Raw genomic sequence first — 12,336 nt, 5'->3', positions numbered from 1 at the left:
CTGTGGTGCCTCCCCAGATAGGCCCCCTGTGAGGAGGGCAGGGGTGTGGGCAGCTCCTCTTCCCAGCTGTCTGGGAGCCCCATGCCCCCCAAGCCCAGGCATCATGGGCTGGGCAGCAGCACAGAACAGCAGCTGGGCTGGGAGGGGGGCTGGGGGGGTCTGAAGCTGTAGCAGCAGGTGCTGCCAGGAGCCTGGCCTGCCTTTGTGACAGCTAGGGGAGCACAGCCAAGAAGGTATCACCCCCAGGTTGCCTTCCTAAAGGTGAAATGATTTCCACCCAGAAGAGCTCCCAGGACCTTCACCTGCAATTGAGATCTTATAGTTGTGTGCAGCTGTGCTCAACTTACAGGTGTTCGATGCACAAACCAATACGCCCTCTCCTGACAGTCCAGGGCATATCTGTCTGCCTTCTTCCGCTCCTTTCCCGCCCTGCAAAGCCAACCAGAGGGTTTAATAACATCAGACAAATGCATGGCTCATTTCCCACTTTCGACGACATGACTTTTGCTCCAATTAGCCGCTGTTCCAGGTGACTGGGCCAGCATTGAAGCAGCTTGTGCTATTCGCAGTTAAAACAAGTGAGATCAAGGATGTGCAGCTGCTCCAACCCTTCCTAAACCCTTCTTCAGCTATAGGGACACAAGGCCTCCTGCAGAACGGCTCCACATCAGCTGCTGCTCACATCCACAGTGTAACTCTGCTATGTCCAGAATCCAGGGGGGAGGCTAGGCTTCGATTAATCAACTTCTTCCTGAGCTCTGCTGGACCAGGTGCATTCTTGTGGTTAGAGAGACAACCACAACTCCCTATAGCGGCTGTATGACCAGGCAGGGGATAACTGTCATGTCTCATCTACCCAGATCTCCTGGTAATGGGTGGCTTTGTTGGGAGCTTGTGTCTGCTACACAGAGAGCTCCCTGCAGGAGAGTGTTCCTCATTCAAAGCCTCCAGGTTGGAGAGTTTTGTGCTTTGAGTGCTTCAATTCACTCTCCATGGCGTTGGACAGGTCACCCCCCCGCCCCACACACACACATACAGCTTCACTGAGGCACTGAGAGGACCCAAGTCGACTCTGATTTAAAAACCCAACTGCAATGTGCAGCTTAGGCCAGACCCAAACCACACAGCAGCAACCCGCAGAACTGGTGTATGTATACGTGATCCCCATGCCATATTTAGACTTGACTGGTGCAATTGCAACAAGGGAAAACATGGGCCTACATGCACCTCTGCCAGCCCATTATATACAAGGGCCTACAGGGCTAAGGGTAGATGCATGAGCCCATGTTTAAATAATTAAGTAAAAGTAGCTTCATTGCTAGGGGGGGCATGCACAGGGAGTCTGGGGTTTTCACTTCCATGCCATCCCTATTTTGGTGCTATTTCTAGATGGAGTTTATAGCCTAGCTGCAAGCACCTCAGGGTCGGATGTATTCACTGCTGCCCCCTCATGACATGTCTGCTGAAAGCATTTTGCTCATGTGAAGCTAGTCTATGAGCCAGAGAGGTAAAGCTTTGCAGGATTGGGCTCCAAGTTTCCAAGAGGGGCTGCAGCAGATGCTGTGGCAAAAGCCACTTCTTGCATGTGTGACAAAACACTCGCAAGGACATCTTTGCACGTCCCCACAGGGTATGTGCACACTCAAACGTGCTCTCTGGCCCACACAAACCACATTGTGACTCCACATTGTGTGAGGAAATAGGGAGATGCTTGCATGCAGGACAAATGCCAGCAGTGTGGTTTTTGCCGGCTGCTGCTTTTTCAGGCAGTCAGTCAACTGGGCTGGCTGATTTTTCAGTCATTAAGCATCAAATGAGTAACAGTGGGTATTATATGGGGGGGTTGGGAAATGACATGGAAACAGCTTCCAGCTGTGCATTTCCCAGTGGGTGTTTTAAGCCACTTTAAAACTGAAAATTTAATTTTTTTCAGAGTTGCTTCTTTTGTTTGACTGCAACCGAAGACAATGCCTCTGCCCCACTCTTGCCCCAAAGTAAAGGAGAGAAGAGAATGGGAGTGAACTCACTTATACTGTTCTTTGGCCTGCATAATAATAAAATCCCATTTGTAGTTTATTTTTTTATTTAGCAAGTTGTAGTGTTCCTGGGATAAAAAAAAAAAAAAAGATACTGTTAGTACAAAACACAGACATTAGCAATCACAAGCTTTCTGTTTGCATCACGGAGACCCTGCTGCAAATATTATCTCCTCCATGAATTAAATAAAGGCCAGGCAGGCAATGGGAGATATAAAATCTGGCTTGTTCATAGGAATGGCAGCCGTTCTGAATACTTCATTCAAACCTTCTGGAGATGGTAATCTCCCTACTAAAATTATCATTTATTTTATACACTTTTATGCATCAGCAGCTATTTCACTTCCACATTTATGGCCTCAGGTGCTGCAGGGGCAGTGCTTCATTCAATTGAAATGGGCAGCGTGTATGCTGCTTTTCACCATTCTCTGGTCTCAGCAACAGCTGGCCCAAGCCAGTGCAGCCTCAGGGCTTGCAAAGGAACAAGGTAGGTAACATTTTCCTACCTTTTCATATTCTTCCAAATCCCCTTTCCTCTTAATATTTTTCTTTGCAAGGTAGATTGCTGAGGGGAAAGAGAAGACATCCAGTTACTCAAGTCCAAAATTAGCAAGTGTATGAAAACATGCAGACCCTGTGACAAAGGATGGAGCCACTGTCCTGAGGGTCTCCTTCCCACACACAAACTCTAATGTCACACATGCCTCCTCAGGAAGGTGCCCTTGGCTTCTCTGGTGTGTGGAGGATGGTCCCCTCACCCTGCAGAAGTCCAAGAATAACTATCCTCCCACGCTGTAGCATGAGGAGGCTGATTTTAAAGCTGTTTGGCCAACAAGAACTTGCAAATGGTTGCGCTTGGCTTCTGGCCTGTTCCTTCATCTCCGAGAAGCACAAACTCCCTGGGGCTCCAGCCTGATTTGGACCCCTTGGGCACTCAAATAATAATCCCGTTTCCCCTAGCCTGCATCTGTTGGTCTATTTAGATGGTAAACTGTGGGAAAGAAAGTGGCTGTAGCTCCAGGATTGGCAGAGTAGGGCTGTTATACCACAAAAGCCACTGTATTGAAGTGGGCTGAATTTAGCACCGTTCTTGACATCTGAATCTTTCAGAAGGGCTGAGCCCACAGAATAAGGATGCTCACTGGCTGTGCCAAGGGGTTGCACCACTGTGTAGATATGATACCTTTTGCATTTCTACATATGCATCTTTTGTTCATTGCTGTTGTGTCTGAGAACCCTTCTCTACCCTCTATCCATGCTCTGCTAGCGGGGCTTCTAGTGTCTTGGGAAGAAAAGCAAAGAGAGGTAATGGATCATTAGAAGAGCAAAGTATCAAGAAACACACTGAGCCCAGGGGCATGAACCAGGAGCAGCTGCCAGGCATAGGCACAACCCCAAAAGCAACAGGCCCTGAGGGCAAGCAGCCAGCACTGAGCACTGACGGTATGGGCCTGCGTGGCATGGCCCAGCGTTCGCTGCGGCTCTCCCAGGGCAGGACAGTTAACATTTACCGTAGTCGGTATCATCTGCCGGCCACTTCTGCGCAGGCCAGAAATAGGGGGTCTGCAGGAAGAAGGCAAAAACTGATCACACACCCGCTAAATCTGGCCTTTTAAAATCATGGCAATGGTTGACACAATATTACTTATTTTTGTGCACAAAAGAGATGGAACACATTTTCTGCCAGAAATCAGCTTTTCATTTCCCCCTATTTTGCCATTTAAGGGGATTTCTCAACACACACACAAAATCCATCCATCACTCTTGCACTCAGCACTTGCATTCATGAGGATATGAATGATCCAACCAGGTGTTCCAGATGCACTACGTCTGCTTTTACAACCAGTTATGACTGACCCGAAATACATTTGCAGAACCCAAAGCCTGGCACATTTTGCCTTCACATTATTAAGATCCTGGATCCTGATTTGGGTGATCTGGAGGTTTTGTATATGTCTTTCAGAGTAGATGTTTAGGATCATAGCCCTCTAATCTCTTGCTGTGTGAGGAGGCAAGTCCAACCATGGAACACAGTTTTACTAGATTAACAAATCCCGTTAATGATGTCTACCTTCCAAAGTGTTCCAGCAATAATTATGGATTTTCCCGTAGACAAGTTGGAAGGTAAGAGAAGAAAGCATCAAGGCTTTGAAGCTGCAACTTATTTAAACAGAAGCACGGAAACGTCGGTGTTACACATAGCCAGAGCATTTTGGCTACGAGGCAACTCACCTGAAACCTGTAGAGATTGTTGTCTGTTTTAAGGGTGAGATTCTTTGGTTCCTGCAGAGGGTAGATGTATCCAAACTTGACAATCATAGTCCCCAAGCGAAGTGCCTCTAGAAAGAGACAAGTGAGATGTACTGGGACACAAAACGGGACTGCAGCAAACTCAAAAGCAAAAAAAAATCAGGTATCATCTAGCAAGGATTCACAAAACCAGCTGGTTATGCTCCTACCCACCTTCCTCGGTGATTTGCAGATGCTGGATAATCCACTGCAGTATATCACCACCTGCAAGGCAAAAGAACCGGCAGACACTTTATATCAGAAGAGGCTGGCAGTTCAGGGAGCCCTCCAAGGAAACTGCCACTGTCACCATCTCCAAAAGGGGCCTGGAGCCCATGGTGCATGCGGGTCCCAGCAAGCAAAATGCAGTCTTGAGCTGGGGAACTGACCCGCAGCTAAAACACAGGGGACTGCGCTCAGCTTCCTTTCATTTAATCCAGGTGGGACCCTGGATCCAGGGGGGGACCTTTCATTTAATCCAGGTGGGACCCACCTGCCAAAGTAATTCAGCTCTTGGTCAGGCCATATCTGCCCCTGAAACCCTTGCTGTCAGAAGGGGTCTTAGTATCGAAGCACAGCCCTCCCTCCTTGTCACACTGCCCCTTGTACTTGGTCTGGGGTTTCCCCCCGGTCAAGCAGCCTCACACTTTGGCCTCTCAGGATTTTCTGATGCACAATAGATGCCAAGTGGCCTTACAGCTATCCAGAGAGCAGAGCAGCCTCTTCAACACGATGAGCAAAGCTGCGCTGGATAAGTAATGCATCATGTTCAGAGCAGAGGGGGAGAGAAATCCCCGTGTCTGGCTCTATAGAAACTGCTGAGCTGGGGCCCCAACAAGCCCCCAGAGAGGGGCAGCTGCAAGTAGAGGCAAACTCCACCCAAGGGGGAGGACTAAGAGGAGGGATTTGCCCTATTTAAGCTCACAAAATAGCCTGGCAGTGAGGCACAGGCCTTGCGCCAGCTCCCTGCACGTGGGTGAGTTTCATTCAAGGGACAGCATGTCCCAGAGGTGATGTCCTTCCTTCTGTGGGCCCAGACTTTTCTGCTCACAGATGCAAAGAAGGACCTGAGGCCCTTTCTCTCCCTGTGAACAAAAGATAATTCTCACGTATTTCCTAGGGGGGTTGTTACCATGCCTCGATAGGGGCAAATTGGCCCTGGCAGAGGGGCAGCACTAGACAAGCACCCCAGATAATGCCATGTAGAGCCCTGTACGGTGCACAGACTGAAAGGGGGATTTGATGCATTTTCCTCCCCTACCAGATGGGTGAACTCCAACCATAATGTGCATGCAGTCTTTGGAGATCCCGTGATGAAAAGTGTTATGGGCAGGCCAAGGATTTGAGCCAAGACTGCTGGCTCCTTGGGGCAGGGACCTGCTCTGCCCCACTGGGTGCTCAGAGTCCCCTGAGCCACCCCGTCAGGCCCTGCACGACAGGTTTTAAATACGTTGCAACAGCATCTCTTGTGCCTGCAGGTAACTGAAAAGCCTTCATTTTAAAATCCATATTTCTGATAGCTTTTAATGACTCTTTCTGCAATAGCTAAAAATATCTTCTGTAAGGACAAATAGCTCTCAGTTTTGTGACAAGGACTTCACGTTTCCAATTATGTCGGATTTTGATGCGAACTGGATGTGTTCTTTCTGAAAGGTGACTCACTGGGAACTTATTACTGCCAGCGTGAAAGGCAAGGGGCTGCTCATCAGGAATCAGCCAACTCAGTTAGGAGCCTGACTCCTAAATTAAACCGAGACATAAAAAAACAATTCAGATTTCAGAGCAGGAAATCTCTCACTTAGCAATGCAGAAAAGACTTGTAAATTGAACCTGAAAGGGGCTTTATTTCTTAGATGCATACCCTCCCCTATCCAAATAGCTCAATTGTTCCAATAGACTGCTGCTGCGGGGGTGAGGCAGGAGGAGACACAATAGTGACAAACAAACAGATCAAAAAATGTCAGCTATTCCCAAAATGTTGGGGGGGGGGTTGGGGGGGAGGGGATCTATTTTTCAAGATTTCTTATAAGAATTTGGGGATTTTGAAACAACACCAAGAAAGTTACACTATAATAATAATGCACTGAGAAAGTTTTTAAAAAAATGAAAATATTTCAGACTGCATTTGAAATAATCACTGAGAAAACATTTTGGGTTTATGAAAATCGTGTTCAGGGACAAAAATAATTTTCAATTAAAATTCGGAGGTTTGGATTTTGAAAGCCCAAAGCCAAACTGCTTTGTGATAAAACGAACCAGCCAAGAAAATGTTGTAACAGCAGAGGCTCTTATCACCGTGACCCAGTTCTGTCCCCTTGGCGCAGAGGACAGGAACATGGACCTCCATGACGGAGGAGCATCACGGGGGAGAAAGCAGGAACTTTCCAGTGTTTGTTTTTTGGACTCCTCCTTCCCAAAGGCAAATGGCCCAAAAGAGCCGTTCGGTGGAAATAAGGGGTCTCTTAAGAAGGCTGGGGCGAGCGAGCCATACGCGGATGCACTGCCTGTTCCTAATCCTCCTGGGAGAGGTGGTTTCAGCCCTGCAGAGAGCCCACACAAGGCTTGTGCACCATTTAAACCCTGCTGAATCAGCTTAGGAAGGAGTTAAGCAATGCACAACCTCGGTGGGGATTTTCTGCACGAGGATGAACTTCACCCACAGGAAATACATGCATTTTCCTCTTGCCTACTCTTACAGATTGGGAAGAAGCGTGGTTCTCCTGTCACCCAGACTCTAATTCCAGGATGCAAGATCCTGCTTAAATCAAATCCAAAATAATGTCAGAGGGGCAGCGGAGGGCTGAGTCCCAGAGGAGTGTCTGAATGGAAAAGGGTGCAAGAAGGAACAAGAGACCGTTACCAGGCAGCTTCTTGTCGTAAAACAATCACCCCCTAGCACCTCCAAATGCACAGAGCGCAATCCTACTTCCACTTAATTAGAAGATCATCTCTGTTAAGTAATTAATCTTTCCTAGCCCTTGAGTAGTTTCATGGCTTCTCTGGCTTTTCAGCACTTCCAAGTGACACCGAAGGCTCTTGCCTTCAAAAGTTCCTTGGAACAAACAATAGTTGCTAGTCGAAAAGACGCACCGACGGGAGCCCCCTTTCCTGCAGGTCAGCTTTCCAAGCTCCGTGGCAGGCTGCTGGCATCTCAGGCACCAAGTCACCATCAACCTTCGCTTGCCCCTCTCATTATCTTCCGAGGAGCAAACAAAACCAGTGATGCTCCCTCCATCTCAACTGGGGCAAGGCTAAAATCCACCCAGCCCCTTATCAAGGACTAGCCTCTCCCCTCCAGTGTCGCTTTGCCATGCCGATTGAAACGTTGACCTTCCCTGCCTTTCTACTGCTTGCTTATCCTTGTGCCAGGAGTCCAGAGTTTTCGACCTACTGCCTGCTTCCTTAAATAGACCAAATCAAGGGATTATCCTATCACTCATTTCTAGACAGCTCTCCTTGCAAGTGCTCTCCCGGAAAGGGGAAAGTTAAACATGGCTGGTTGCGTGTCCCGTGGGAAGGGGTGACCAGTTCTGAAAGGAGTTGTAATCATTTGCAATTTGCTGAGTTTCCTTACAACAGGGGCTGCACACCAAGGCAAGCCACAGGCCCCCAGGGCCACGTGCTGCATGGATATCTGGCCCACCCAACCACGACCCCATGTGTCCATGTGGGCCCCCCCTCCCACAGCCATGCCGTGTGCTCACAGTTCCCCAAACTGCACTGCACACTGGGGTGGGATGGAAAGTGGCAGCTGGAGGAGGGAGGCGGAGCCTGGAGACTAGGGGGCAATGGGGGATAGCGGCAGCCTGGCAGGAGCTTAACCCCTTTCGGGCCACATGCAACCTGCTGGCTGCCCCGTGGATAGTCCTGCATTGAAACAAGCAGCTGACACAGACCCACTGACTTCAAGGGAGCGGTGCCTGTTTATAGCCGCCCAGACTCTGATGCAATGTCTTTGCAGTTCCAGCAGGAAAGATGAGTCAGTCTGTCTTGCAGGCACCGTGCTCAATTGACAGATATGCAACCCAAAGAGGACAGAACATGTCACAGCCTAAAAAGCAGAAATGATTAAAGTGCAGAGCAGCACCAGTCTGCAGCCCGGGAAGATGTGTGACTTTTGGAAGAAGACACCTAAGGATCCAAAGTAAAAGCAGATACCGCTCACTCAGGCTTGAGTCCACAGGGGTGCTCTCTCTTCACACCCTCCGGTCATTGATTGTTATTAATAAGTAGCATTATTTTTAATGCCCTATCTCCAACAACTTTTGCATTCATGGCACTTTCACAAATTTAGCCTGGCTGGTTTCATTTCTTTTGTTAGAGTAAGGGTTCCTCCTTTGCAATGCTGCCTTAAAGCACAGTAATGATGCTACAGGAAGATGCAGAGGGACAGGGTCTCAGGCTGCATAAATCACTTCGCTGACTGCAGTGGAGCTGCATCTATTTAAAGGCAAAATCTGGGGACATCCTGTTCTTCGGGCTTATTCTAAGTTCTCCTTCTATACACCCTGCTCTGACACAAGTTTCCATTGTGGCTTTTGGCAAGTTCCTTAACTCTGCTACCTCAATTTCCACATGCAGAAAATGGGACAAACAACCCCACAATAGTTCTGTGAAGGGCTGCTGAATTAGGTTTTGGCTGACCTGTCCTCTCAGATATGGCTGTACAGCTCCCTTGATTTCAGAGGTTTTTTGTCTTGGATTTTAAAGTACCACGGAAGTAGACAAGTGAGAGGAGACTCCAGTACAATGTGTGCAAAGCGGTGAATATTTATAGCGTAGTATTCTTCATAAGTGCTTCTCTGGCAGTTTCTAGGATGGGGAAGTGAAGGTGTCGATAGTGTATTTCTGGTGCCATGAGAAACAAGCTGGCAGGCACAAAAGCAGAGTGCGACTGTCGCTGACTGTAATGATAGACTTGACACATCAAAGCACACCTACCCATCTATTTCTTCTTCAGCCTATTGGAGTGGGGAAAAGCTATAATTTAGAGGCATAGAAATGGGTTGAATATTTTGCTCCTCTCCAGTGATTCGAGGAAAAATTATTATTACCAGAAAATGTTAAAAAGGGAGAGTAATGTCTTGTTCGTGTCTAATCTACCATATTATACTTCTTGGTTTTGTTCTGCTTTTAAATGTGGCAGTCAGTTAGTCATAGTCCCCCAGAGCCTAGAAGACCCATGTAACTGGTGTCATAAAGACATCTCAGTGGCATCACACTGCAGCCACGTGGCTAGCATCTGTCTGGCCTCTTCTGACTCCTCAGCCCCAACCAGGTATCTATTTCAGACGCTCCGTTTCAGTTGAAGCCAACAGCATCCATATAGCCGACACTGCTTTGTCTATGCAATGGCATTAGGACGTTATTCAGAACATATCAACAACCTGCCTTCGGCATAGCAAGAGAGAGCCATAGAGCATAAGAGCCTCCTAATGTGGATAGCTAATGCTCCTTCCACTACCCCAGTAAAGACCTGTGTTTTGGGTGCAAAGAACCCTTGACTCAATCCCCCAGACACCCAGCAGTTTGGTATACACGCACGTGTGGAGGCTGCTTAGACATTAAGGGACTTGTACATGTAAATTAGCAAAAACCAAAAGAACACAGCTGGTCTTTGAATGACAAAGTAGAAACATTAATATGTGTGCAGACAAGTACAATCCAGATCAGGGCTCCACAAACGGATGGATGACTATCGGATGCGGGCGGCACAGAACTCTTCTCTGACCCGTCCACGTCCCAGGATCCTGTCCGAGGAAAATCCCACAGAGCTGAATGAGTCAGAGCTTTGCTGCAGATTAGTACATCCCTGAGCATGGCTAAGGACCTTCCCCACAGCCAGTCTGATGAAAAGCAGATGGACTGGACGTTAAATACACATTTGCACTGTTACCCTATGTTTGGCATTCCCAGCGCCCTTCGTGCCTCCACATCCACCTTTAGCAAATGACCCACCTGGCCACAGTAAATGGCAAAAGTCTTCATTTTAGCCTTAATAAGCACTGGCCTCATGCTGCCTCAGGATCCACCTTACTCGTCATTGAAAACTCTGCTGCAAACAAGCTTCTTTCCCCTTTATATAAAAGTCAGCTGCGCTCAGGCCTGCCCAGCTGTACATTCTCCACTTCCCAGCTGTCTGGGTGTGCTGTAAGCCGGGAAGCAGTCTAAAGTCTGGTTTTCCTGACTGAGACACTTAGTGTCTCCACTGCTTAGGATTTGTACTACTATGCATCTGGCAGATATGTCCTGCCACTAAGAAGCTTGGGAGGTGAGGCTTAGTTCTGATCATTTATTACCTTAAAATATCAGGAATGTCAAATGTGATGTAAGAGAAACTGTTGGAGGGTCTCAAGAGATGTGACTGAGGAGAAGAGCTGAATCTATCAGACATCCTCTCTCCACACTGCTAATCACACATTAAAGCTAGAGAAGTGTGAACAAAAGCCAGAAAGAAATCCAAGAGCTTTAAACAGTCTGATTAATGGCCCTCCCCTTTCCCCCCCACCTCAAGTGAGGAGCTTGTGTGCTCCTCGCTCTCTTTCAGGATATCAACAGCTCATTTGATCTTTGATTATCTCCAGGGTGTCCCAGGTGGTCAAAACTTGAATTTCCAATGTAGGAAATAGGAAGATTGTTTTTACCCTCTCGAGCTTTCTGCACATCCTAGAAGAGTAAAGTCACATGGGGCTGAAGCCCAGCCTTTTTCTGTTTTGCCCTCAAGCACCCAGATCCCCAGGGAGAAGATCAACATCTGTAAGCAGAACAGTAGCACAGGTGGACAGCTTTGGGCCGATTTCCATTTTGTATGGGAAAAAAAAAATTGGGTCTTCTCATGATGCTAAGAAAAAACCAGGGTAGCACATAGGCAACTAATAGGGATCTTACCTGCCACGGCATGGGGGATGTTCGTGATCATCACCCTCTGCATGTGCGTTTTGATGCCCGTGTCGGGATTCTGCATCTCCATGAGGAGGCCTTCGATCTGCAAAGGATGATAGGGACAGAGAGCTTTGTGAGAATAACAAGTCCACAACAAAAAGAGAGCCACTTCACAGGGATAATCAACCTGGAGCAGCACAAGGGAAGAGAATTAGCAGGCTGCACCAACACCTCCCTGCCTTCCTATTCTCTCCAGATGCTGCTCCAAAGGGCAGGTTGCTATCGCAGGAATACTGAGCCGAGCAGCAAATGATACCCACTTAAGGTACCACCACACATTGTGTTTCCTGAGGGATGCATATGGCTGTGATTAGTAAAAGTGGGCCATGGAGGTGGCTGCTGCATGCAAACTCAGCTCAACTTTTTCAGGAGAGACATAGGATGGTTTGGAGGAGTGGCAGAAACCCCATTTACTGCAAACACCTGTTCGTTTCTGGCCTGCCAGCTGGCAGGTGCTTTGCACAGGTGAGGATGAAGCTCAGGACAGCAGGGGAGTGGGCCCCTTGTATTTAGGGCCGCTGGGCTCTTTGAACTGAGCCAAGCTCCTTAAATCTGGCGCTGAGATTTCAGCGATTTGAGCAAGGGTTCAAATCTTTGTACCACTTTACTACTGGAAGAGCTATTGACGACTAGCAACACGGAGAGCTCTGCAAGCGTATGCCATGAACACTGCCTACAGCTTGAAACTCATTTGTTCTGTTGGTATATCCTGGAGGCATAATATCCTGGAGGCTCAGCCTCCTTTCATGACCATCGCCAGCACTTCAGAAGCACCAAAGGAGAGACTTTTTCCCAAGGATCCCTCCCAGGTTTTACATGCAGCCCTGTGCAAGCTGGGCTAGATATCTGGGAGATCAAAAAATCTCATGGCTCTTTGAATGTCAGACTACCTACTGTTTCAGTGGAACCACAATGCACGGTGCTACGTGATGAGGGAGGCTGATTCTCAGCACCGTCCACCTCATCTTGCCGTCCTCATCCAGACATAACACCTGCTGATGACAGAGATGGTGCAAGAGTCCAGAGCACGCACCAGCCATGAGTCAGGCACCGCCAGAGTCCTGAGGCT

At 48.1% G+C, this 12,336-nt stretch overlaps 1 protein-coding gene across 2 annotated transcripts in view; it reads right to left on the bottom strand.

Annotated features, from left to right (window-relative positions):
• Positions 1-12,336, bottom strand: part of RGS9 (regulator of G-protein signaling 9) — a 59,875-nt gene that overhangs the window by 36,964 nt on the left and 10,575 nt on the right. For both annotated transcript variants that reach the window (XM_019516476.1, XM_019516481.1), the window contains exons 2-8: positions 11,214-11,310; positions 4,500-4,550; positions 4,269-4,375; positions 3,548-3,599; positions 2,543-2,601; positions 2,028-2,104; positions 348-429 (exon numbers count right to left, since the gene is read on the bottom strand). In XM_019516476.1, coding sequence (XP_019372021.1) covers positions 348-429; positions 2,028-2,104; positions 2,543-2,601; positions 3,548-3,599; positions 4,269-4,375; positions 4,500-4,550; positions 11,214-11,310 — 525 coding nt within the window. The remainder of the gene's footprint in view (positions 1-347; positions 430-2,027; positions 2,105-2,542; positions 2,602-3,547; positions 3,600-4,268; positions 4,376-4,499; positions 4,551-11,213; positions 11,311-12,336) is intronic.

This window comes from Gavialis gangeticus, unplaced genomic scaffold, assembly GCF_001723915.1.
Source record: "Gavialis gangeticus isolate Ggan-Ray unplaced genomic scaffold, GavGan_comp1, whole genome shotgun sequence".
Lineage (NCBI taxonomy): Eukaryota > Metazoa > Chordata > Crocodylia > Gavialidae > Gavialis > Gavialis gangeticus.
This window is presented reverse-complemented; position numbering and strand designations above follow the sequence as displayed.